Source organism: Rhinopithecus roxellana, chromosome 17 (assembly GCF_007565055.1).
Source record: "Rhinopithecus roxellana isolate Shanxi Qingling chromosome 17, ASM756505v1, whole genome shotgun sequence".
NCBI classification, from domain to species: Eukaryota; Metazoa; Chordata; class Mammalia; order Primates; family Cercopithecidae; genus Rhinopithecus; species Rhinopithecus roxellana.
Window position 1 is genome coordinate 87860834 of NC_044565.1, and position 27335 is coordinate 87888168.

Below are 27335 nucleotides of genomic sequence, written 5' to 3' on the forward strand. Positions count from 1 at the left end.
CATCAAGATCTGCCGACAGCAACCGCTGCTGGTTACCCTCTCCCCTGGGGTAACCAATTTGAGTTCATAAGAAGGATTCTAAGTCGCACTTGAATCTCTGTCTTCATCTCCACTGCTGCTGTTCAAGTCCAAGTCTTCTCTCCCCTCGGAATTCCTGCAACCCCCTCCATCTCCTCCCCTACAGCTGATTCCTGGAACAGACTTGGCCTCAAGCCTCAGCTGCTTGAAGGCCTTAATGAAGCCGTTGCGATAAAGATGAAGTCCAGGCGCCTTTGCTTACTCTAGCAGGGGCTCTCAATTTGGGCTACCCGTGGGAATCACGCGGGGTGCATTACAAGTGCACCTGTACCCAAGTCCTGCTAACAGGAGGTGAGTTAGTCGGGCTGGAGCAAGGGCCCTTGGTTGGATCTTAGTTGTAAAGCTCCCCCAGGTGATCCAAACGAGCTTGGGATGAGTAACCTAAAGACGGTCGTGCTCTATACCCATCGCCCCGACCCAGGGAGCGGGGTCGGTCTCTGCGCCGGCTCCCCTGGCCCTTCTGTTATTCATCTACAGCCCTGTGATTTCAAAGCATCCTTCCCACCCGTTTTTTAGCTCGGCCGCCGAACTTCACTGCACAGTTGAGGTAAGAACGTTGCGTTACAACCACGTTTTAACAGATGAATCCCTTGGAAGTAACTCAGTGCTCTGTGTCCGCGGGGTTCTGTATCCGCGCATCCACCCAACGGCGGGAAAAAGAAAAGCGGCTGCGCGCGCACTGAAGGTGCAGCTGCCTTCCCTTATCATTCGCAGAACCACGAGGTACTGCCAGGGTTTCCGCAGTGACTGCGTCCTCTTGAGTGTTACAGACCCTCCATTGTGACGCCCGGCGCAGGAGGCCGCGCGCGCACCCCACGACCTCTTCCAGGGGGGCCTGGAGCAGCCCTCCGCCCCACCAAGGGCCAGCTGTGGTTCCCGCCGCTCGTCCTGCGGACACACTCCTGCCCTTTGCCGAACGCACCTGCACCCGCGCAGCGCGGGGTGCGCTTAGGGCGGCCCCGAACCGCTTTTCTTCTGGGAACCACGCGGCGGGACGCGGGTTTCGGATTCCCTGGGGGCAGCCTTGCTGTGAGTGAGCAAGCGCGGAGGCCGAGCTTCTTGCAAACGGACTCCGGACTCCGAGAGGCAACGACTTTTGTGCCTCACCAAAGTGCCTGGGAGCCGGCCGAGCCCTGCCCCTGGAACCCACGGGCGGCCACTGCGCAAGCGCCTCTCCCGGCTGGCGGCTCCGCCCCGCCCCGACCGGCGGCTCCATGGCGCTGTGCGAGGCCGCGGGCTGCGGGAGCGCCCTGTCCTGGCCTCGCTTGTTGCTCTTCGGGGACTCCATCACCCAGGTACCGCCGCCCCGACGCTCGGCCTTCCGCCCCGGCCTCCCTGCGGGGTCGCTGCCGAGGCTCCTCGCCGTCCTTTTCGGCCTCTGAGACGGCCGGGCCGGAGGCCTGGCCACGCCGGTGGCGACCCCGGAGGAGCGACGGGTCCCCTGGTGGCTGCGCCTTCCGCGCCCGCGGCGTCTCGGAGGCCACGACGGTGTCCTCGAGAGCCCGGGCTCCCGGCACAGACGCGAGGGAACACGGCCGCGCTGGCCGCCCCGCGCCGCCTCCCACCGGGTCGATTTGCGCGGTCGTCACCTCAGCGCCCTCCTGGGCAGCGGCCTTTCCCCTTCGGGTCCCTGTGAACGGCTCCGGGCGACCGCGCGCTGTGTCCCAGGAGGCCCCGCGGTCGCCTCCGGGTGGAGGCGCCGTGAACCCGCTCGCCGCACTCCCTGCGGGCACAGGTGGGGCCGTTAGGGGTTGACTTTGGAAGTAAAATGCCTTCAGGAATTAGGTAGAAAAGGACCATCCCTTCATCCAAGATCCCCTCACCTCCCGTGAAGGGAACGGTCTTCTAAATGCAGGTTCTTTCTTCGGGGAGGGAGGAGAAAGTCCATTCCTGCGTGTGTCCTCCTCTTAGGATCTGTGTACGCCCATAACTGGTAACATTAGTTTTAGGCATATGGGGCAGTCACGGCTTCCCGAATTCCATGGGAATGTGTATGAAAAAGTGTTCATCCTCAGCCCGGTAACCAGCAAAGCAGTGAGGCGGCATGGCCTTCAATTTCCTCACTGACCTTTGACTTTATTTCCTGAACTTAGATTTCTGTTTAGCTTCCCCCCACCACCACCCCCCCGGGTTTTTTTGTTTTTTGATTTTTGTTTTTTTTGGAGACAGAGTCGCTCCCTATCGCCCAGGCCGGAGTGCAGTAGCGCGATCTCGGCTCACTGCAACCTCTGCCTCCCGGATTCAGGCGTTTCTCCTGCCTCAGCCTCCCGCGTAGCTGGGATTATAGACGTGCGCCACCACACCGGGCTAATTTTTGTATTCTTAGTAGAGACGGCGTTTCGCATGTTGAGCAGGCTGGTCTCGAACTCCAAACCTCATGTGATCCGCCCGCCTCGGCCTCTCAAAGTGGGATTACAGGCTGTTTAGCTTTATGATTGAGAAAAATCCCCCTCTGCTAAAGTGCTGCCAGGTGTACTTACCTGTAATCCCCAAAATGACCTCACAGTGAAGCAATCAAAGCCAAGAAGGGAGTGCCGAGAAAACAGAAGTTGCCAATCAGAACTGCCCTTGCTGAGATGCCCCGTTACAGTCATTAGTAATAATGGGCTTTTCTTCCTCCAGTTTTCCTTCCAGCAGGGTGGATGGGGAGCATCGCTGGCTGACAAGCTGGTCAGGTGAGAGTGGTTTCCGATACTTGAGTACTTGCAGATGGAAAATGTCTTAGGGATCCATCTTACGGATGGATAGTTCTGAACAGAACATTTGTCCTTTGTTAATTTTGCTTGCCTTCCCTAATCATACATAGGAGAAGGAACTGAAAAAATTTAGTCTTCACTCAGTCTGACCAATTAGATATTTTAGGGTTGAGCTCTGATGGCTGGGTAGACTCAGACAAATCAAGTAAATGGCCAGTGCCTCTCTGCTGGTCAACGGCAGACAGATCCAAGTCCAGCTTGCAGTTTTACTGCCACACCACACTGGTAGGAAGCTACTTTGCCTTTTTTTTTTTTTTTTTTTTTTGAAGTGCTGCCATGGCTGAGACTCACCTTGTCACAATTCTGCCGCACTTTATTTTGGGTTTTGATGGTTTTTGTTTGTGACGGGGTCTCTTGTTACACGCGTCCGTGTGAAGAGACCACCAAACAGGCTTTGTGTGAGCAACAAGGCTGTTTATTCACTTGGGTGCAAGTGGGCTGAGTCTGAAAAGAGCAAAGGGAGATGGGCTGGGGCAGTTTTGTAGGATTTGGGGAGGTAGTGGAAAATTACAGTTAAAGGTGGTTATCTATTGTTAGCAGGGAAGGGGGTCACAGGGTGCTCTGTGGGGAGCTCCTGAGACTCACTGTCCAGGGGAGGAATGTCACAAGGTCAACTGATAAAGAGTGGGGCAGGAACAAATCACAATGGTGGACTGTCATCAGTTAAGGCAGGAATTGGCTGTTTCATTCCTTTTGTGGTTTTTCAGTTGCTCCAGGCCACCTGGATATATACGTGCAGGTCACAGGGGTTATGATGGCTTAGCTTGGGCTCAGAGGCCCGAAAACTCTCCCGCAGGCTGGAGTGCAGCAGTGTGATCAGGCCTCACTGCAGCCTCCACCTCTGGGGCTGAAGCCACCATCATCTCAGCCTCCTGAGTAGCTGAGACCTACAGGCATTTGCCCCCACACCCAGCCCAGAGCTTCATTTTAACGTATCGTGATTTCACTCTGTAAAGTGGCTCGTCACCGTTTTATCATCATTACAGACAAAAGCAATCTCACTCTGAGGGAAGGCTGAGTTTTGGTTATTGTTCTCCAGTTTATAAATGTCACCTGAGAACTTTGAGTAGTGTCATAAAAAGTGTCCCCTTGTGCTGCTTTGGAGCCCACTGCCTAACGCTGTGGCCTGCAGTTCTCCACTAGTGCTCCAGCTTCTCTGCTTGGTTATGCACATATAGGAATGTGAATACACCAAGATGAACCATATTGATTTACTAATCGTAAATTGAACCCCAGGAGTCATTTTAAGAAAACTTTATGGACAACTTTAAATATCTACAGAAGCAAAGAGTGAAATGAGCCCATCCATCCCTCCTACTATGGATTATTCTGGATTATTCTGAAGCAAATCCCAAATCATATCATTTTACCAAGACTAAGAAAACAAGAGTCCCTCTTATGTGACTGGTATTCTCTGAGGGGTTTTAAACCTACTTCCTGTTCCTTCACTGGAAGTCTCCTCACTTGACATGTGAGGAAGGCTCACAGCGCGCCCAGGGTCATGCCTAGTCACAGATAGAGCTGAGAATAAATCCAGACAACCTGGCTTTTTTTTTTTTTTTTTTTCCTCCATTACACCTACAGTACTGTGAATCCATCTATTTTTAAGAAGGAAACAAAAAGCCTACTAATGAACCGGTTTAAGTTGAAACAATACATTTACTAAAACTATTTAATCAAACCAGAAATCTCAAATATTCTATAGACTATTTAAATATAAACTAAACTAAGTTCCAGGATATTAGTGACTTTACCTGAGATACTTGCTGAGATTCTCTTTTGTGAACTCCATTTTAAAAGCACCCCACTATACCATGCTTGAAGTCAAATAGGCTGTAGACTTCATCACAGCCCCTTTATATAAAATTACTCCTCTCATGGAGGAGTATGGCGTATTTATGTATATCTTTGAAAGGCTTAAGATTAGCATGCTTCAACTGTGTTCTTACTCCTATCAAAGTGAAACCTGGGGGTGGCTCAGAGACATGTGACGGGCTCAGAATCCCAGAGAGCACACCCTCACTAAAGGCTGGTTACTGGGACCATAAACACTTCTTGCCCACAATTCATCTTTTAAAATTTTTCGTTTCAGAAAATGTGATGTTCTGAATCGTGGATTCTCAGGTTACAATACCAGATGGGCCAAAATTATCCTTCCAAGATTAGTCAGGAAAGGAAACAGCTTGGACATCCCAGTAGCAGTTACAATTTTCTTTGGGGCCAATGACAGTGCATTAAAAGGTAAAAGCATTTTTTATGTTCTTCTAGCTCACTTTTAATCATTTTTATGTTACAGCAAACTTACATTTAATATACTTTTTTCAACTGTTTACTTTCTCCCAATAGATACAGTTTTGCCAAGCTCCTTGAGTTTATATGTATTCCTGGCTTTAACACTGGTGGATTTTATTCTCCACCTGGTTTCTACATGCTGGCAGTCCTAATCTTGCAAACACTTAAATATTTTCTAGTCTGTTAGTGCTATGCTAAGTTTGTAATGTTTTTCTCTTTAGTTGATGCATTTGGCAGCAGAAAGCTTAAGGATACCTTGTGGCTGCATCACACTGATGGCGGCTGGTGGTGTGTCTTAGGGAGGGTATCTCGGGAGCAGCCACCCTGACCTCAGTTAGGCTTGAATCCTGGGCAGTGGTTGAGTGTGGGTTTGGAAAAGGAGATGGTCTCTCCTTGATTGCTGAAGAATTGCTGCTGTGACTAGAGGAAAGCTAGCTGTGTAAGAGGCCTTTCTTCCCTTTCTACTCTTGAAGAAAGCCTTCTGCGTTCTATAAACAAGAAAAACCAGCCTTTGTTTTGGGAAGTTAGGTAGTCATCTTCCAGAGATTTCTTTTGTGCTCCTACTTGTGTCACAGAAGTGGTGTGGTCTGCTGTTCACAGGCACACTGGGAGGCATCTGAGTTGAGGCTGGACACGAAGGAACACAACTGCAGTAAGAGGAATTCTTGCTCCCTACAAGAAAGATAATACAGATTACAGGCATCGGTAGAGCCTGCACGTTAACCGTTATATTTGGGAAGAAATTAATCTTCACTTTCTATCTTGTGCCAAAAACCATAAGAAAATGCAAAACAGAATTTTTTAAAAAGATACATTCTTATCAAATTTAGGATAAGGAAGAACACTTCCTAAGTATAAGAGCAGTGGAAGAAGCCACAGAGGAAGAACAGGTTTATGAAATAAACTTAAAATAGCTTAGGCTAGGAAAAAACTGAAAAAGAAAATGATATGTTAAGGAAAATATCCGAAAAATGTGGCAGACAAGAGAGTAATGTCTTTAGTGTAGAAATCAGTAAGAAAAATACTAACTCCAATAGAAAATATAGGCAAAGGACAAGAACAGATAAAAGGAGAAATTTAACAGCAAATAGATATTTGAAAATGTGTGAAAACTTAAAAAATGTCAATTAAAACAAGGTATTTTGATTTTTGACTCAGTAGTAAAGCAGTATGAAGCAGTAATACATACAGCTGACAGGCATGAAATAAGATTGGAACTCTTATATTCCTGGTGAGAGAATAGCTTGTAATCCTCTTGAAAGCTGTGAGGCGGTATGCGCCAAGGGACTGCCCACGTGTAGAAATTCAACCTAAGGAAATATTCAGATACGCAGCCAGATGTGTGCAGAGATTTCTGTGTATTGCTTTTTATTTTTTATTTTTTTTATTTTTTTGAGAAAGTTTCACTCTTTTGTCTAGGCTGGAATGAAGTGATACGATCTCGGCTCACTGTAACCTCCACCTCCCAGGTTCAAATGATTCTCCTGCTTCAGCCTCCCGAGTAGCTGGGATTACAGGTGCTTGCCAGCACGCCTGGCTAATTTTTGTATTTTTAGTAGAGACAGGGTTTTGCCATGTTGGCCAGGCTGGTCTCGAACTCCTGACCTCAGGTGATCCACCTGCCTTGGCCTCCCAAAGTGCTAGGATTTCAGACGTGAGCCACCGCACCTGGCCGTGTATTGCTATTTATAACAGCAGATTAGAAGCTGTACAGTAAGGAAACGAACATCGTGTGGTCACCCTACAACTAAATACCATTTTTTGAGGACTATTTAGGGACACAGAAAAGCTCATATGTTACGTGAGCCAGGCATGGTGGCTCATGCCTGTAATCCCAACACTGGGAGGCCAGGCCAGGAGTTTGAGACCAGCCTGGGCAACAGTGAGACTCTGTCTCAACAGCAACAAAGTTTGCCGATTGTGGTGATGCATGCTAGTCCCAGCTTAGGAAGCTGAGCTGGGAGGGGAGGGTTGCTTGGGCCCAGGAGTTCCAGGTTACAGTGAGCTGTGATCACACTACACTGCAGCCCGGGTGACAGAGCAAGAACCCGTCTCTAAAACAATCTGTAGAGAAAAGCAAAATATAAAGTCTTCAGTGTGAATATAATCTTCAGTGCAAACTCATTTTTGTAAAAGTATACGTATCTTCATGGAAAGACTGGAAAGATATACATCCAAATGCCAACAGTGGTTTTCTGGGTGGCAGGATCATTGGTGACTTTTTTTTTCTTGATACTGTACTTACATGTGGTTAGCAAATGGTATATAATGACGCTTGTAATACTTCAGTGAGAGCCTGTCTAGAAAATACTCCTTTGCAGTAACAGTAGTAGTAGTCATGGGTGCCATTTGTTTAGACTGAGTACTTGCTTTGTGAAGGCACCTGCTCTCAGTGCTGTAAACTCTTAGCTATTTTGATTTTCAGTCCTAGGAGGGAGACCCTATTACCGTCTTCCATTTTACCAATGAGGTACAGAAAGGCTAAGTATCCGTGGTTCTGTGGCGAGGAGTGACAAAGCCAGGATTTGAACCTAGGCCGTCTCACTCAACAGGCTGGGATCTTTAATTTCTTTATAAATTCAGTGTAATTAATAACCATCTGGATACTAGTGATGAAAAGACAAGAGTAGTTACAGTGCCCCAGTTAGAGCTTTTGAAGTCTTGTTTTATGAAGAACTATACAATTGAACTCATTAAGGAGAAAACCTTCTCTTTGTGTCCTTGGTGTTAAACAGTCCCCCAGTGACATCGTGAATAACAGGCATTTGCAGAAGTGTGTTCACCTGAATGGTCACTTATAATAAATATGCATCTGGTGAGTACTCATGTTTCTCTTGAGCAGATGAGAATCCCAAGCAGCACATTCCCCTGGAGGAGTATGCTGCGAATTTAAAGAGCATGGTGCAGTACCTGAAGTCTGTGGACATCCCTGAGAATCGAGTCATTCTCATCACGCCGACCCCACTTTGTGAAACAGCCTGGGAAAAAGAGTGCATCATACAAGGTAAACAAACCACAGCCAGTCTCAGCAAATCTGGATAGCAATGCTGAGGGAAGAACTGATAGAACAATGGTTTCCTGCCTGGGGCTTCTGTTTCTTAGGGGCTCAGTATGTCCATTCCAGTCTGTTTTCAATCATCCAAAATTATTAATAAAAGTATAGCTTCCAGTATGTCATACCTGAGACCTTTTTTGACATAGAAAAGGGATTCTGGCTTTGGATGGTCAGGAGGGAACCGGGAGCCTGGCATCTGCTGACCTTCACAGTTGCCAGGCTCCAAGGTGCACATGAAGGCCACTGACAACTCTGCAGAGCTGTGGTGCTCTGTGGGGGCTGGGCCTGGGGGCTAATGTGCCTTGACTTGGAAGTCCACACCTGAGGCTTTTCCTGGCACACGGAAGCTGGGATAGGAATGATCGGATAGGAGTCAGCAGCTCTCCATATACTTGGGTCTCACATCCCTCAAGTGCTGTGTTTTCCATCCACCTTTGATTGAAAAACTTCTGCACATAAGTGGACCTTCACGGTTCAAACCTGTGTTGTTCAAGGGTCAGCTGAATGTTAATGTTGAAAATGCGCATTATGGAAGATCTTTTTTTTTTTTTTTGGAGACAGAGTCTTGCTCTGTCAGCCAGGCTGGAGTGCAGTGGCATGATCTCAGCTCACTACAACCTTAGCCTCCTGGACTCAAGCAAATTCTGCCTCAGCCTCCTGAGTAGCTGGGATTACGGGTGTGCACCACCACACCTGGCTAATTTTTGCATTTTTAGTAGAGACGGGTTTCACCAGGTTGGCCAGGCTGGTCTCCAACGCCTCAGGTTATCTGCCTGCCTCAGCCTCCCAAAGTGCTGGGATTACAGGCATGAGCCACCCCGCCTGGCCTGGAAGTTTTCTAAGCTACCCAGAACATTCTAGGACAAATTATTGGCTCTGTAACACAGAACAGCTATTTCTCAAACTATGGTCTGACTCAAAGTTAACTATTATTTTTAGGTAGATTTCTGGGCCCATTTTCAGCTCTCCGGATGTTTCTTATACACACTATAGCACACATCCCATAACTTTATGGAAGACTGTTATTGTCCCTACTTTACGAGTGGAGAAATTGAGTCTCACAGAGGCTAAGACAGAACCTGCCCAAGATCACACAGCCAGTAACAGAACCAGGAATCAAATCCAGGAAGTGTGACTTCAGAGCTAAGTCCTTACTGTTATACGAGTTTATAGTTCAGTTGGGTTGTAGCTATGTCACTTGCTTTCAAAGGGTCTGTCATCCTTAGAGGAGGATCCAATGCATTCTCAAGTCACAAACAGCATATGTCAAGGGGTGCCACACACTGGAGGCACAGACAAACTTGGGGAGAAACCCCAGCCCGTGGGATATGGTGACAGTAGGCTCTGGCATCACATCAGGGCAGACGGGCCCTATTGCTGTGAAATACCAGAGTGTTCTGCAGGGGAGGCGTTTAAGGCCCACAGAGCTCCACTGGAGACAACTGCAGACCCCCAGCTTGTTTCTGGGCCTGCAGCCATAACCAATTGGGGGGCATTGTCATCTTGGCTTTCACAGAAGGGAAAAATGTTACATAACACGGTCCACAGAAGCTGTTCAGACTTCTTTTTGTCTTGTTTCCCAGGAAAATAGTATATATGAAGTTCTGATTGTTTAATTTCATTTCCCCTTTCTAGCCTTGAAGGTAGCCCAATGCAGACTTTTTAAAAGGTCGGCGATGGGCAAAGCAGGTAGAGGAGGGGTCTCAATAACTGGTCCCCTAGAGATTCAGCTGTCACCCAGGCTATAGTGCAGTGGCTTGCTCAAAGCTCACTGCAGCCTCCACCTCTAGGCTCAGGTGATCATCTTGCCTCAGCCTCCCAAGTAGCTAGAACCATAGGCATGTGCCACCATGCTTAGCTAATTTTTTAATTTTTTTTGTAGGGATGGGGTAGCTAGTTATAATCTAGGTGAATTTTATAAACAATTGATCCCAAGTATGAAAGCCGGTGAATAGATCTCTGTGATGCAGAGCCTGGGCCAGCATAGGTCTTCCTGTGGCCCATGTCCAGCTGCCCATAACCTCATGCTTTCTCTTTAATACCATTCTGTAGTCCGCCTCCTGCCAGCCCTCACTGTCCTGTTTGCAGCCTCCTGAGCCTTCTCCCCTAGCCCCAGCCCCACCTTCCAAACCAACCTAGCACAATCCCCAGATACTGCACTCCAGCCTTCCCTGGTGCCGCTCCCTGGGAGGATGAGGCAGCCTGCACTTGTTAGATACACTCAGTCGCTCTGTGCTAGTTGCTTTGCTGGAGTTTAGTCTCTTAATCCTGTCAATATTCCTGCAACTAGGTAGGCACTGTCGTAAGGATGCAGAAAGCTTCAGGACGGTTAAGCAAGCTGTTAAGACACACAGCTATTTAGTAAAAATTGTAGGCATCAAAATGTAGATCTTTGAAGCCTACAGATGATTTTGCTGTGCTGTGGTGCAGCTGTTTCATGTAAGAAGCCAGCGGTGCCAGCAAAGCATTCAGCTTCCATGGCCTGGCATTTCCTACCAGTGCAGACCTTACCCGCCCCCAGCCCAGCTCCTGCAGCCGGCACTCTCCAAGCAGCCCAGCCCTCCTGGGCCTTTTCTGCCTCTGTGCCTGTGTTCAAGGTGTCCTCTCAAACACCCTCCCTGGCACTTCCAAAGGCTCTGGTTACCACTAAAGGCTCCTTACAACTGTACCTTGTCCTCTGCTGGGTAGAGCAGCACACCAGTAACCTGCAAGGCTCATCAACATACACCCTAAACCCTGGGGCTGGCCCAAGTGGGGTCAATATTTAATGGCATTTCGAAACTGTCTAGATGAGTGGAGTAGAACTTACACAAGGGCCAGCACTTGGGTTTATCAACTGCCACCTCGATTTCTTCTCTTCAATAGGTTGCAAACTAAATCGCCTGAACTCTGTTGTTGGTGAATATGCCAATGCGTGTTTACAAGTGGCCCAAGACTGTGGGACTGACGTACTTAACCTGTGGACCCTGATGCAGGACAGCCAGGTACGGTGGCTTGCTCAGTACTCTCGGGGTAAATAGGATCACACAGAAGTACATGAGGTGTGTGCGCAGCAGCTTTCCCTAGAAAGGTTCTGCTTAGCTAAGACAGTCATCCCTTTAAGCCAATGAAAACAAAAAGGCTTGGGGGAGGGGAGGAATGGAGGTTTCAGGACGGTCACAAGTCCAGCAGCTTATTCAGCCAGGCTCCTTGGCTAGGAGTTAGTACACAGTGGCGTAAACGAGCAATACATGGCTCATATTTATGAACATCGAGGCCAAGTTCCTCTTTCACATAGAGAATGGCAGAAAGCTAAAACTTGCTAATAGGTAAAACAATGAATTTAAATACAGTATTGGTTAATAAAACTGTGGGAGATATGTAGTTCTAATTAAGTTACTTTGTTTTAAAGCCTGAAAGCACAAATATAAAAGATAAAAAGCAGGTCCCATAGAATGGTGCACCCACTCAGGAGACAGCTGGTTTCTTATGCAGTCACACATAGACTTAGGGAGGACCTGGCAGTCCACTCCTGGGTTATCTGCCCCAGAGAAATAAAAACTAGGTTCACACAGAACCTGGGTGTGACTGTTGACAGCAGCATTATTCCTACCTGCTGGAAGCACCCCAGTGTCCTTCCGTGGATGAATAGGGAAACTGGTGTGCCCATGGATGGGATACTACTCGGCAATAAAGAGGACGGACTGACATGCACAGCAATGTGGATGACTCTCAGAGGTGTTTCACTGAGGGAAGGAAGCTGGTCTCTGAAGGTTACATACTACATAAGTCAATCGGTTTGGTATCTCAAAAAGGCAAGACTTGGGCCGGGCACAGTGGCTCACACCTGTAATCCCATCACTTTGGGAGGCCGAGGCAGGCGGATTACCTGAGTTCAGGAGTTGGAGACCAACCTAGCCAACATGGCGAAACCCTGTCTCTACTAAAAACACAAAAATTAGCTGGGCATGGTGGAGGGCGCCTGTAATCCCAGCTACTCAGGAGGCTGAGGCATGAGAATCGCTTGAACCTGGGAGGTAGAGGTCACACCACTGCACTCCAGTCTGGAGGACAGAGGGAGACTGTCTAACCCCACCCCACCCCCCACAAAAAAAGGCAAGACTGCAGTGACAGGTCAGTGGTGGCCAGAGGTTAGGGCGAGGAAAGGTATGGCTAAATTCAGGTTCCACACAGATACTGGTGAAGAGGGGTAGACAGCCACTGGTCTTTTTAAATTTTTCTGTGACCTTGCACTATTTTGTAAAGAGCTTGTTCAGCAGGGCACATAAAAGGCCATTTCATTGCTGTGCTGGGATCCAGAGAGAAAGCTTGGACGGGACTGATGATATTTGAAGTACTCAGGGAAAGGAAGGATCCAGTGTGCGGAAAGCTCTTTGGACAAACAGGAAGACTCACAGCCCCACCAGCTTCCTCTATTCCTAGCTGTTAGGTTTAGGCTACTTGGACAAAGCAACATAGAAAACAACCAAGAATTACTAACCCAAGTGCCAACTTTTTCCTCTCCCCTAAATATTAATCCATACCAATCCTTCCAATGACCTACACATTTATTACACATCTGCAATAGGAAAATAGTCACCAGTGGGAAAGTCATACCACCACGTGGATGCTGAGTCACTAGTCACCTTTGGAGGCTCTGAGAGCCTAAGTAAATCTGGACCCTAGGCTTCTAGTCTTCCTCTGAAACCCTGAGTGCACTGGAACCTTCCAGAATTCCCAGATCAGGAGGGGCCTTGGCAGCTTGAGTGCCAAAGGGGTCAACATCCAGAGTTCTGTTGTCTAAGAGTCCACCTTAGATTATGTAGAAAAGTTATGCTACTAGAGGAAAGGAAACTGCAAACTACTGGGCTAGTTTTGCTCACATGTCTTTTTCAATCTAATACAAAACTGGAAGGGTCGTCCTTAGAGATCATCTCATCTCCAACTGTCTCGATGAGAAAACCAAGGCCGAGGAAGAAGTGCTAGTATTATATGATAGCATCTAAACTTCTGGTCTATTAAAAGTCACATAAGGCCGGGCACGGTGGCTCATGCCTGTAATCCCAACACTTTGGGAGGCCGAGGCGGGTGGATCACCTGAGGTCAGGAGTTTGAGACCAGCCTGGCCAACACGGTGAAACCCGATCTCTACTTAAAAATACAAAAATTAGCCAGGCGTGGTGGTGGGTACCTGTAATACCAGCTACTTGGGAGGCTGAGGCAGGAGAATTACCTGAACCCGGGAGGCGGAGGTTGAAGTAGGCCGAGACTGCACCATTGCTCTCTAGCCTGGGCAACAAGAGTGAGACTCCAGCTCAAAAAAAAAAAAAAGTCACATAAGCTAGTTGGCCACCCAGATTCTAACAGAGCTCTTGGCTAGTAAGATTCTTCCCGAAGAAAGAGATGGCTATATGGATAAAATTCTTGAGTTCAGGGCTTGGTATAGCTGCTCATGCCTGTAATCCCAATATTTTGTGAGGCCGAGGTGGGAGGATTGCTTGAGCCCAAGAGTTCAAAACCAGCCTGGACAACAAAATGAGACACCCATCTCTACAAAAAGCACAAAAATTAACCAGGTGTGGTGGCACATGCCTGTAGTCCCAGCTACTCAGGGACCTGAGGGTGGAAAGATCGCTTGAGCCCAGGAGGTTGAGGCTGCAGTGAGCCATGATCATGTCACTGCACTCCAGCCTGGGCAACAAAGCAAGACCCTGTCTCCAAAAATACATATATCTTTTTAAATATATACTCTTGAGTTCAGGGGAGCGGGAGGGAGACTGGACTCCCGTGTCCCAGCAATTACTATTCTACGTTAGATGGTACAAGTTCTTTCCACCTAAAAACCTGCCTAGAGTCAAAAACAATATTGACTCATGGGGCCCCTGAACACTCCTAATACCAAATTTTTCATTTTTTGCTGATTACGTTACTAGACTATATTTACCTGTTAAGGTTCTTTGAAATAACCTGAGAATCATGTCATATGACTCGGAAGACCTGGAATGAGGTCCCAGCTCACTTAATGGTGAGTGACTTTCATGAAACTTAACTATAATATGGAGCTAGCACTACAGCACTAGTAAGGGTTCTGTGTGTGTTCAAACACCTATGTAAATAGCACATCAGTGCTACTGTAGTCCAGGACCACTCTGGTCAGATGCCTACAATGAAAGGGGCTGGTGATCTTTCTTTCGCAGGGCCACAACTGAGAGAATGGTACACGCTGGCATTTAGAAAAGTTCTACCCTCCCTCCCCCACTTTTTTTTTTGGGGGGGGGGGAGCGGGGAGACAGTCACTCTGTCACCAGGCTGGAGCTCAGTGGTGCGATGATAGCTCACCGTAGCTTCGAACTCCTAGGCTTAAGTGATCCTCCCATCTCAGCCTCCCAAGTAGGTGAGAATACAGGTGTGTGTTTGCCACCACACCCAGCTAATTGTTGTATTTTTTAAATTTTTTATAGAGACAGGCTCTCAAACTCCTGTCCTCCAGTATTCTTGGCCCCAAAGTGTTGGAATGACAGGGGTGAGCTACTGCACCTGGCCAGTTACCCACCTTTAACCAATTTCTCTCCCTTCTAGGACTTCTCATCTTATTTATCAGATGGACTACATTTGTCTCCAAAGGGGAATGAATTTTTGTTCTCGCATCTCTGGCCTGTGATAGAGAAAAAGGTCTCTTCTCTGCCTTTGTTGCTTCCTTACTGGCGGGATGTAGCAGAAGCAAAACCTGAATTAAGTCTGCTGGGAGATGGAGACCATTAGCCAATCACAGGAGACCCAAGTCTGCTTGTTAATCTACAGAACTCCGAGTTGCCAATACATAGAGGTACCCTTTTTCCCTCAGGCTTAAACCTTTGCCAGTGATAATAAAAGTATCAGGATTTTTCAGGGAAGTTTTGTACTTAGGTCCATTGTGTTTTGACAGTATTTGTTAATGCAGGTATCGGTGCTACAGCTACAAAATACACCCTGAGCAGCTTGTTAATTCTATAAATGATGAAGTAAAGACTATTTTTTTTTAAAGTCACAATTTTATAAAAATGGTTTTCTTACATTCTTTTGAGAACAGTTTCACTCATACATACACCCACACACCCCACTCACCTTGTATCAAATTCCAAAAGTGTGAAGCATAAGAATATCATGACTAGTTAAAAGATAGCAAATACCATAAGGTACAAGTTCAAGTATTAGTATAACAAGTATCTGAGTAACAAATGTCCTTGGAAATGGGGGATGGGAGGAGATATGATTAGTCACAGGCTTGGTTAATTGCCCTCAAAGTTTACAAGTTAAAATGTTTTAGCTGGTGAGCACATTCCAGTTCTTAGGGGGAAAAGCTTTTAATGGCAATTTATAGAAATCAGAATTCAGGTTAATGATTTTTATCCTTCACACAGTAAATGCAGCCCATCCAGAATCCTGCAGCAATAAAGTAAGAGTAATTCAAATATCTGCTTGTGGGGACAGCCCCCAACCCTAAGAGCAGGTAGTATTCTGTCTCCTGGCTGGCTCATCACACCTCAGCCTATTCAAAACAACCTGTTGTTGTTGTTGTTGTTAAGAAATATCTCACCCTCTTATTCACTAGTGTTTGAAAACAGGCAATCTTTGTATTTTAAATATTCTAGGTTTTGTAAATAGTGAATTTTTTTTTTTTTTTTTGAGGCAGAGTCTCTCTCTGTAGCCCAGGCTGGAGTGCAGTGGCACAACCTCGGCCTCCCAAAGTGCTGGGATTACAGGCATGAGCCACCGCGCCCCGCCAATAGTGAATTTTCTAAGAGCATGTATCCCTATCAGTAACAGGGATACATGAAGATACTTATATAGAAAAATTGCCCAGCAAATCAGGGCCCTAAACAGCTGGTAGATTCCATAAATTCAATTGGCTACCATGTATAGCCCTCACTGTAATGTAGGTGGTTAGATTTCTAGAGAGCACTAGTCTTAGAATTATGAAGAGCCATAGTAACCCAAATGATTTCTAAATTTAGATGTACATTTTCCCTGCTACTTAAAAACTCTGGGTAATAACTAGAAATAGATCCACAATTTAGAGACAATGTAGAACTAGATTTATCTCCTTTGTTTTTAAAGGCAAAAAAAAACCTCTTGTATTCCAGTTGTCTTCACAAATAAATGCCAAATGCCTCATATTCAGCGGTTCATTACAGTGTATAAAAAAAAAACTGATCATTTCTCTAGTCAGTGCTGTTATCAATATAAAAGATTAATTTACAAAAACATAAATATTCATAACCCAATCCAGCTGTATTTTCTGCTTTTGTACCACAGGCCAAAAGATATTTAAAAAACTAAAACCTGAAAGCCTCAAAATAAGCTAGATTCACCTTCACCTTACCTTTTCAAAAGGAGTAGGGCCAAACAACACAAGCACTGTTTACCTGCAGGAAGTTCAAACACATGACCAGCATCTGCTGTTAAGTCACTTCCTTACTTCCCAATCTTCACAAAATATAAGCTGTGATTGTAGGTCAAATCTATGAAGAGCTCACAACTAAACTAGCACTCTGTTTCTTTGCTGTCAACACGATTCTGACGCTGCAGTTTAAAGGAGGCAGCCTTTTCACTTCTGGTGACCGGATGGTCTGTGAGATCCTCAAATGACTTGGCGGCTGTGCTGCTATTTGGGAAGGGGTCCTTCTCAAACCCATCCTCGTCCATATGTGAGTCTGTGCTAGGGTCTTCCTGGATGGTGTCCATTCTCTGGTGGTCCAGTTTCGGAGCTGCTGGCGCCGAAGGGATCACAGGGGCAGGCTGCAGGCGGCCTGGAGTCTGGGGTGCAGGAAAGGGTTTGATAATGCGAACTGATGCAGAATCCATGCTGCTCAGCATTTCGACATTCTGCAAAGACATGGGTTCAATTGATGGGAATAAAAGATTAATCAGAGGTCCTCACAGCTCCAACCTTACCCATCAAACAGCCTCTTATTCTGTTGGTACTGTGATGCCTCTTGCTTAAAAAGTGCTAGGTGAGGCTCACTCAACCTAAGAAGTGACTAAAAAATACTAGGCTGGTGCAAAAGGAATTAATGACATTACTTTTAATGGCAAAAACAGTAATTACTAGCTTTCAAGCATCCTGAAAACTTGCCATTTGAAGACCCAAAAGAGGATTCAAACCTCTCAAAGTAAGAGCCCAAGAGATTGATCTCAAAATATTAAGTGTTGAATGGCTAAATTGCTCCTTATGGCTTGGGAAGGGGACAGCACGGCTCTTTAAATCTCCATCCATGCGATTGATCAAAGCTCACTGTTGTCAGGAGGGTAAACATTCCACCCTAGACCCTTCCTGCTGCAGCATGACCTCCCATCAGCCAATGAAAGCTCTTGCTGGGTCAGTTGAAGGTCTTGACCTAACAGGGCCTCAAAGACCAGGCGAAGATTATGTTTATTTCATGTGGTATACTTACACTGGGGTGAAACAGAGACAGAGACTCATACTGCTTATCCAATTTCTTATCCTAGAAAGAAAGAGCAAGAAGAAAGGTCATTCCCTACAAATACAATTCAGTTAGTGAGTACTATTTCCTCAAGGCTACTCCTAACACTAACTGAAGAACTTAGAACCCGAGTTGTAGGATAGCAGGCTCAACAGATAATCCATTTCTCACCCAAGCTTGAGTTATGCCACCAGTCTGGAAGTGTTTGCTTTGCACTCAAAGGAAATGCATTTTGGCATTAAGTACATAAAGAGGCAAGGTTTCAGTGCTATGTTTTCTGAGAAATGTATCCCTCTGTGAGCAGGGGAGTAATAAGGGCATCTTCCTATGCATGGAACGACTAATGTCCCAGATGCTGGATACACCAGGACCGCACTGACTGGAAGGGTGACTGGTAGGAAGACCTAGGTGGCTGGGCCTGCAGCCTCCCTCACACTGCCCTGGCCCACGGCCTCACTCTCTTCTTAGCTGTCTCTAGTTTCTGTGGACCATGCTCTGCTGGAGGAACTGGGCCTCAATCGCTACGTCCTACTTCTGCAGAAGGCTGACCACATGGCCATCTGCTGCCCCATCCCTGCCTGTGGCTGAAGCATAATAGGCAACAAAGGGCAAGGACCTCTGTCCAGGACTAGGCTTCCTGTCTGGATACCATCAATGTATTCTATGGCCAGAAACAAGCCATGGCCCTCCCTCCTGTCAGAGGCTTTGCTCTGAAATCAAGGGTCATGCCTTGTCCACGTGTGCAACTTCCCTGTAAATAAAATAGGTTCCATCCTCCAATAAAAGCAATCATGATGGATGGCACTGTCATCCAGAGACATCTGTCAAAGCCAGGCACATCACCTTCAGCTTTCTTCAGCAGAAGCGCTCCCTAGAGATCTTCCTTCCTACACCCATCATGCTCACCACCCCGAGAAAGAGCTGCTCTGTGAGATGGCCCCTAGGCAGGAGAAGCCAGCAGGAAAGGAAGGCAGCATCAGAGTTGTCATGAACTTTGTCATCAGAGTTGTGCTGGAATTTTTTTTTTTTTTTTTTTTTTTGAGACGGAGTCTCGCTCTGTCGCCCGGGCTGGAGTGCAGTGGCCGGATCTCAGCTCACTGCAAGCTCCGCCTCCTGGGTTCACGCCATTCTCCTGCCTCAGCCTCCCGAGTAGCTGGGACTACAGGCGCCCGCCACCTCGCCCGGCTAGTTTTTTGTATTTTTTAGTAGAGACAGGGTTTCACCGTGTTAGCCAGGATGGTCTCGATCTCCTGACCTCGTGATCCGCCCGTCTCGGCCTCCCAAAGTGCTGGGATTACAGGCTTGAGCCACCGCGCGGCCTGTGCTGGAATTTTTAAATGCTCATAGCAAAGCCACCATGAAAGAGTTTGGGAAAACAAATCTGGAAGCCAGGGCCGGGCGCGGTGGCTCAAGCCTGTAATCCCAGCACTTTGGGAGGCCGAGACGGGCGGATCACAAGGTCAGGAGATCGAGACCATCCTGGTAACACGGTGAAACCCCGTCTCTACTAAAAAAATACAAAAAAAAACTAGCCGGGCGAGGTGGCGGGCGCCTGTAGTCCCAGCCACTCGGGAGGCTGAGGCAGGAGAATGGCGTGAACCCAGGAGGCGGAGCTTGCAGTGAGCTGAGATCCGGCCACTGCACTCCAGCCTGGGCGACAGAGCGAGACTCCTGTCTCAAAAATAAATAAATAAATAAATAAATAAATAATAAAAACAAATCTGGAAGCCTAGGTCTGACTTTCTCATTTCTACAGCAGACAAATCCCCATTCCCCACAGATGCAAGTGAATGGATTTGTAAGAACAGTTATGAAAGGGGGCCTCAAATTTATAAAGGACCAGGAGTTCCTTAGTCAAAGCCCAATTCAACTTGTAGCTGTTACTGATTCTGAATGAGAACAGAAAAGACTGCTTACTCCTATTTTGGGGGGAAGATGTAAATATTCTATATGACAGCTGGGCCCCAGTCCTTACATCCTACTTCTGCAGAAGGCTGAAGACATAGCCATCTGCTGCCAATAATCTATATGATATATGGGGAACATCTGAAATGCTGAAGTTTGATATTTGCTCTATTGCAACAAAGTCAGCTTGGAAATGCCCTTAATTAAGGGCTTTACTCATCAAAGGACCTGGACAAATCCAGTTGGACAGTCTCCTATGCTTAGAAGTATAAAATTCCTAAGAAATTTATATATTAAAACACCAACACACAAAAATAGTATTTTTTTAAAAAAGACCATTAGGTAAGCTTTCCATAAGACATGTTCCCCTAGGAATAACACCAAACAAAGTTACTGGAAATATCAGCCCAGACTTTGCTAAGAAGTTTTATCTTTTCCAAAGATTACATGGTTGGAGTTGATCAAAATTTAAATATTTAATTACTTAAAAGTTGGTGACTTACCACACAATGGACAAGAATGCTGAAAGGAATCCAAAATATCAAGGAGAAAACCAGGACAGACCCAACGATGTTGTCTGCTAAAAACTTTCCTGTGAACAATTCCAAACAGTGAATGTCTTGACCAAGTACTTCGCAAATAAATCTAAAGTGAAACGCTGTTAGGATACTACCATTGTGTCAAATGCCGAGCTGCTGGCTAGACACTCCTACCGACACAGTATTGAGAAGAGTGTCCATGCTGCCTATATTACACCAGACCATCTCTCCTTACCAAGTGCTTTTAAAGAAACAGCCCTCGTATACTAGCTGATTGATAGGAAGAGATTGCAGAATATTCAACATGCTACCTGGAGTAACTGTGTCAACAGACTAATCATATAGAATGCTACTACTAGTAAATGCTTAAGAAGACTTTTTGTTACCTGGATATTATTTGTGATTAAATTATGGACCTGTGAGGACATGATATAGCCTGCTTCTGCAAAATATGAGGCCCACTTTTACATCAAGCAGGATTCAGTATATAGCATTCAGTCAAATAAACACTCTTACATCAATCAGGATTCAGTCTATAGCATTAAACTATGCTTATGCTAGTCCCATGTATATTTTTGGGTAAAGAAGGAAGCCAATATTTTGACTTTATTTCCCTTGTCAGAAAATCTGTGCCTCCAAGCTCCACGGGGACAGACTATCTATGAGTTCATTTTATTCTAGCCAACAAAGTTGTTTCATAACAAAAGCAGTGAATATTTCCACCTTCTACTGCAGAATTAGAGCATATCACTCTGAAAGCACACTTTTCTAATGTCATCACAGAAATCAACTCAGCTCTCAGTAAATAATCTGGGGAAATCACCTACCGAAAGTATTGATGCTTAGCTGGTCAATGAAATCCCAAAATCGTTCAATTACATCCTGTACTCGTTTCTCACATTTGCCCTATGAAGAAAAAACATACAGCATCATTCCCAAACACAATGTGTTCAGAAGCAATGTAGCTTTATAAAAATAACTGACATGTAAAGGGCTTCATTAAAATCAAACATTTTTCCATCTCTGATACAAGGCAATAACTTCAGCGTAATGAGTACCCCAGAAAGTAGGACATGCTGTCATTAACCCTTTGATAATTAGTCCATTTTTACAAGTGATTTAGAATTACCAGGAGACAAAAATCAAGAAAACCAGTTTGCTAAAGATGAGGCATTCCAGTAAGGACTCTACACATACACAGTGCACAGTGAAGAACAGCCAGACTCCCTGTGAAGACTCTTAAACCTTGAAACCCTCTCCCATCATTGTGCATGAGAAAAATTATGCTGCTCTAGAGAACAAAAGGGTCTGGCTTAAGTAAGTCAAGCAGTCTTCTACGTCTTTCCTACTCATTCAGCACCTGTTTCAAAATCACACCTTGAATAATTTTGCAATCTTAGTCAATTCTGTAAGTAATCCAGGAAAACATAATTAGGACCCACTGCCTAAAACCAACCAACCTTACCATAAAGTCCCCACCCCAGTCCTTCTCAGTCTCTGGGCTGGAAGCCTCCCACTATGGAAGGAAACTACAGGCAGGGACCTGAAAGCACTGTCTTCTCCTCCTAAGTAATACCCATAGATACAATGGACCAGAAGGATGTAGCCCCATTTGTGTTTTGATTTCATTTTATTTGCAAAATCAAGTACTTACAAAATAAAAACTTCCTATCTGGCTGTTACAGAAAAAGCTGGACATAAATACTCACATTCATGTCACAAAATCCTACTGTACAGGGCTTTCCTTTCCTCAAAAATAAGTTCTTTTGTTCAGCATCGACATAGGGCACACAGCGGCCAGAAAGGTCTCTGCAGCACACCTTGCAGGAGTTGTCAGTTTCTGGAACAGAGAACACACATTGACAGCTGGATTGTTCTGAGACCTCCTGTCTCGTCTTTCCTCCCTGACCATGGTCCCAAAGAGGCAAGAAATCACATTTATTTTTTATTTTAATAGCTAATACTATCCATAGCCCGCACCAAGGAGTAGTTTCTGAGGTCACACTCCTCAGTCTTCAGTGACAGAGGCCACAAGGTTTAAAAAAAAAAAAATACAGAGAAAAATCCATTCTAGATTAAAGACGTCTCTTAGAAGTCTAACTATTCTCTCTAATTCAAGCCTCTCACAATGCTCTTCTAAATGTTTCCCTTTGTCCCAACATTCTTGTTACCCTGCCCACTTCAATCCTTGGCTTTTCAGTCTAAAGTGTGCCCCTCAGGGCCCACACTGGCTCCCTGAAAGGGAGAGCAGCTGGGACACAGCTGTCCACCCTTGGGTGGAGAGCTAAGTGACCCCGGGGCATGAGCCCTACAGCCAAAGCTCCACAACTCCACCAAGAACAGCTCTGACAGATCACGGGATAAAACACTGGGCATCTATGAGCCATGTGGGCATACATAGGAATGGCAGAAATGCCAGAAAATTAAACCATATTTATACTTAGGAGAAGAAATCAATCAACTAGAACACAAAAACAAGCAAAAAGAAAACCTTTTCAGAAAAGGCCGGGAGCAGTGGCTCTCACTTGTAATCTCAGCACTTTGGGAGGCCAAGGTGGGTGGATCACTTGAGGCCAGGAGTTCGAGACCAGCCTGGCCAACATGGCAAAACCCTATCTCTACTAAAAATTAAAAAATTAGCCAGGTGTGGTGGTGCTTGCCTGTAGTCCCAGCTACTCAGGAGGCTGAGGCACAAGAATCACTTGAACCCGGGAGGCGGAGGCTGCGGTGAGCTGAGATCATGCCACTGCACTCCAGCCTGGGCAAGAGCGAGACTCCATCTCAAAAAAAAAACAAAAAAGAAAACCTTTCCATCATTCACTAATTTATAAAATATTTCTTGGGCTTTTACTGTGTTGGGCTCTGTGCTTCCAGAGCACCCCAAGCCTCTTGCCATTCAACAGAACAGATTTTTTTATTTGGCATCTATTATGTGTTACCTTTTTTTTTTTTCTTTTTTTAAGAGATGAGGTTCCACCATGTTGCCCAGGCTGGTCTCAAACAACTCCTGAGCTCAAGTGAACCACCCATCTTGGCCTCCCAAAGTGCTGGGATTATAGATGTGAGACACTGCCCTCAACCTATCTTCTTTACCTACACATTATTGAACTTGGAAGAGTTCCTTACTCAACTATATGGATGGTAAGCTTCCAACCCAGTGATTTAACTACTGGGTTCTTTGTCTTTTATTTTATTTACTTATTTATTTATTTATTTTCATTTATTTATTTTTTTGAAACAGAGTCTCCCTCTGTCACCCAGGCTGGAGTATAGTGGCACGATCTCAGCTCACTGCAGCCTCCGCACCCTGGGTTCAAGCAATTCTCCTGCCTCAGCCTCCCTAGCAGCTGGGATTACAGGTGTACACTACCACACCCGGCTAATTTTTTTATTTTTAGTAGAGACAGCGTTTTGCCATGTTGACCAGGCTGCTCTTGAACTCCTGACCTCAAGTGATCCACCCACCTCGGCCTCCCAAAGTGATGGGATTACAGGTGTGAGTCACCACACCTGGCTCTTTGTCTATTTTGAAAACAACAGAACTCCTTCATCGACTCCCATATGCTCCATGGTTTAAGTGGGGTGGAAAGCAGAGTCCAGCCAGTCCCTGACCAGTCCATGAGGATGCCCTCAAACCCAGGAGTTCCAAAATAGCACAGAAACCTAAGGAAAACTGACAGGCCAGCAGGAGAGAGGCTCCTGCCCCAGGCTGCTCTAAGAGATCAGAGGGGAGCAGACTCAGCCTTCTTGATAACTGCAAAAATCCTCATCTAGTGGGGTCAGATCCTGGAATCAGCTCTCTCTGGTTCAGTTCTTGCAGGAGTATTCTAGTTCCATGCCAGTGTAATGTAGATAGCTACTGCTGCTTTTGTGGTTTGTATGATATGGAGCAGAGGACAGCTAGGACACACCTCTACCTACTCACTCACTCACCCACAACAAAATTCCCTCCTCTCCCATCTCAAAGCCTGCCATATGGCCTGAAAATGCAGCAAGAAGAAACACCAACAGGACAGGTCTCCCACGTACGGTGGAGGAGCCAGGATCTGCATGCAGAGATGCCTGTCTCCAGACACTACCCTGCCTTTCCCCCTCCCCTCATGCTCGGCTTGGATCTCACCACTGCTCTCATTAGCACAACCTCCAAATGGAGGAAGGGAACCTGGCAGACAAAGGCCATGTTTTTTCCTGCTGCTGGAGTGGGCATAAAACTATGCTCACCATTACATGCACAGGACTCCAGCTGCTGTTCCCTCTCGCAGAAAGGGATGCATTTCCCATCCTTACACTTGCCAAGATCCAAGCAAACAGTGTCATCTTCAGCATTTCCTGGAGGTGGGCACTCACTGCTATTACCTGGAAGCAAACACCAGTCATAACAAAAAGAATGAGCTGCAGGTCCACCAGTTCTACAGGTGCATAATATGCTGTTTCTCATACAAGTGAGCATCTTACCTTGCAAACAGCAAAAAGTGACCTACAGAGAGCTAGGACAAGAGCCTGCATCTCACCAGCAACCAGCATTTAAATGGGAGTGCCTGGCTATGTGCCAGGTTAGGCTGCATGAGTCCCTGACCTCCCAAGCCCCGGTTAGAATGCGTGGTCTCCACTTCTGCATCTCACAGTCATATATAAAAGAATATCCTATGTGCCATTAGAATAAATGGCAAACTTGGTATGAAGGCTTAAAAGAGCCCCGTGGCCTTCCCTGTCTGGCCCTGACTTCACACAGCTCTCCCACAGCCCACTGCTTTGGCTACCACCTCCGTTCAGTTCCTTCAATGTTAACAGACACTATTCCTTCTACCTGGAATGCTGGTGTTTCCACTTTTGGGGCAGTTAGCTGACTTTTCTTATGGATTCAGTTTTGTCTCAAAGGTTTTCTGAGACATCCCTGAGGATGCTGTCTAAGTGGATGTGGCCTCCCACTTCCATTTTGCACTATCACACTCCTTCTCTCCTTCATTGCATATGTTTTGCAATTTATATATATTTAATGTTATTTTATGTGTTCCCTCTACTAAACTGGTAAGCCCCATGACAGCAATGATCAAGTCTATTTATCAAGTTATCTCCAACCCCCATCATATTCTAGGTATACTACAAATATTTCTTGAATAAATCAATTATTCTTTTTATTTTCCTTTTGAGACAGGGTCTCAGTCTGTCACCCAGGCTGGAAGGCAGGGGTGTGATCATAGCTTACTGCAGCCTCAGACTCCTAGGTTCAGGCAATCCTCCTGCCTCAGCGTCACAAGTACCTAGGACTTCAGGCGTATGCCACCATACCTGGCTAATTTTCTTTCTTTTCTTTTGAGAGACGAGATCTCCCTGTGTTGCCCATGCTGGTGTCAAACTCCTGGGCTCAAGGGATCCTCCCACCTTGGCCTCCCAAGTACTGGAATTATAGGCATGAGCCACTGTGCCCAGGCCAGTAATGCCAAAGAAAAGCCACCAAAGAAAGTTAAACTGGGAGAGACAGGATGGAATGAGCGAATCATTCTGGAAAATGAACAGCACAAGCAGCTAAAAGTCAACTCAAATAGAGGAGGAGAAAAAAACCACTTTATGAAAGCAATGGACTATATCCACAGCTCTGGACTGGCCTTTCAGGTGAAGAATGAAGCCAATCAAAAGAATTCTGACTTAAAGGGCTTCAGAGCAGTAACACAAAATGTACAGATATTTGGCCAGTTTCAAACAAAAGTGATGGTTTACTAAGTACCCAACAGATAACCAGGCACTTTGCCTCTGTTCTCATAAGACCTTTCATGAGCACTGGGCATTCACTGTGTCAGCAGTCATTTAACAAACTATTACTGAAAGTATGATGTCCAGTGAGCTCAGGGAAGGTTTATACTGTGGATCATTATTGTATTTTGGTATATTATACTCCCCTGATAAATATAAAAAATGCTCAATAAGTATCTGTTGAGCATGTGTTCCTAAAAGACTAAAGTCAGAGTATTAGACAGGTAGGAAAATAATTTTGAAAACAGTATCATCTATTTAGCATGGTCCCCAAAGTTTAGCATGCATGGAAATCACCTGACAGAAGGTTGCACAGTACAGACTGCTGGCCTCCCTTCCCACATTTTTTGGTGCAGTAGATCCAGGGAGCGGACTGACAATTTCCATTTCTAATAAGTTCTCAGGTGATGTTGCCACTGCTGGTTGTGAAATGCTAATTGCTTTTTTTCTTTCTTCTTCTTCTTTTTTTTTTTTTTTTTTTTTTTTGAGGTTCTTGTTCTCTACCTTCTCTTGTTAGAAAATACTGATTCCTATGGCCGGGCGTAGTGGCTCAAGCCTGTAATCCCAGCACTTTGGGAGGCCGAGACGGGCAGATCACGAGGTCAGGAGATCGAGACCATCCTGGCTAACACGGTGAAACCCCGTCTCTACTAAAAAAATACAAAAAATTAGCCGGGCGAGGTGGCGGGCGCCTGTAGTCCCAGCTACTCCGGAGGCTGAGGCGAGAGAATGGCGTAAACCCGGGAGGCGGAGCTTGCAGTGAGCTGAGATCCGGCCACTGCACTCCAGCCTGGGCGACAGAGCGAGACTCCGTCTCAAAAAAAAAAAAAAAAAAAAAAAATACTGATTCCCTATCAGGAACTTATCCTCTGCTATCTACTATTTTGTATAAAATATCAAGGGAACAAAAGGCTGTTTGATAAGAACAAACATGTTTTCAAATTGTTTTACTTACATTTATTTAAAAGAAAGCATTTTTCTAAATCTGTTTATTATTATAGTGAAGATGAAACATTGAGCATAGCTAGCAAATGCTTCTTTAAAGCTTGATTTAGATATTCAGGTTCCTAACATTTGGCAAAGTAATGTGATAGTGACAGATCCCAGAACATAAAAACATGAGCAACATGTCATAATATGCACACTTAAAACCAAAGTCAAGCCAAAATAAGACATAACTTCATTCACTAGGTCCCTGAAGACCTCCAGCTTTGTTTGCATCCTTATCATAAAACCTAGGATGGTTATAATAAAAAAGACAATAACAAGTGTTGCTGAGGATATGGAGAAGCTGGGACCCTCATACAATGCTGCTGAGACTGTAAAAGTGGTGTAGTCATTTTGGAAAACAGTCTGACAGCTCCTAAAAAGATTAAGCACAGTGACCATATGACCCAGAAATTCTATTCCTGAGTAATATCCAAAGGAATTGTCCACACAAAAACTCATACAAAAATGTTCACAGCAGCATTATTTGTTATAGCAAAAAAGTGGAAGCAACTCAAATGTCTATCAA

The 27335-nt window shown here is 45.7% G+C and overlaps 2 protein-coding genes across 3 annotated transcripts in view; one reads left to right on the top strand and one right to left on the bottom strand.

Annotated features, from left to right (window-relative positions):
* The first annotated feature begins 796 nt into the window (after nucleotides 1-796).
* IAH1 (isoamyl acetate hydrolyzing esterase 1 (putative)) lies at nucleotides 797-15321 on the top strand. The gene is made up of 6 exons (XM_010379683.2): nucleotides 797-1373; nucleotides 2701-2753; nucleotides 4927-5075; nucleotides 7969-8130; nucleotides 11047-11165; nucleotides 14740-15321. The coding sequence occupies exons 1-6, from the start codon at nucleotides 1293-1295 to the stop codon at nucleotides 14920-14922; spliced, it is 747 nt and encodes a 248-aa protein (XP_010377985.2). The 5' UTR covers nucleotides 797-1292; the 3' UTR covers nucleotides 14923-15321.
* The window catches only part of ADAM17 (ADAM metallopeptidase domain 17), a 69541-nt gene continuing 57277 nt past the window's right edge, over nucleotides 15072-27335 (bottom strand). For both annotated transcript variants that reach the window (XM_030920468.1, XM_010379684.2), the window contains exons 14-19: nucleotides 24290-24424; nucleotides 21778-21908; nucleotides 20896-20974; nucleotides 20033-20121; nucleotides 17595-17645; nucleotides 15072-17025 (exon numbers count right to left, since the gene is read on the bottom strand). In XM_030920468.1, the coding sequence (XP_030776328.1) occupies nucleotides 16684-17025; nucleotides 17595-17645; nucleotides 20033-20121; nucleotides 20896-20974; nucleotides 21778-21908; nucleotides 24290-24424 (827 nt within the window). In that variant the 3' untranslated portion in view covers nucleotides 15072-16683. The remainder of the gene's footprint in view (nucleotides 17026-17594; nucleotides 17646-20032; nucleotides 20122-20895; nucleotides 20975-21777; nucleotides 21909-24289; nucleotides 24425-27335) is intronic.

Excerpts from the sequence above, each read along its gene's own strand:
- IAH1 (XM_010379683.2), top strand. The coding sequence starts at position 1,293 with ATGGCGCTGTGCGAGGCCGCGGGCTGCGGGAGCGCCCTGTCCTGGCCT. Across the intron at positions 1,374-2,700 it reads TCGGGGACTCCATCACCCAG|TTTTCCTTCCAGCAGGGTGG; the intron begins GTACCGCCGCCC and ends TTCTTCCTCCAG. Across the intron at positions 5,076-7,968 it reads CAATGACAGTGCATTAAAAG|ATGAGAATCCCAAGCAGCAC; the intron begins GTAAAAGCATTT and ends TCTCTTGAGCAG.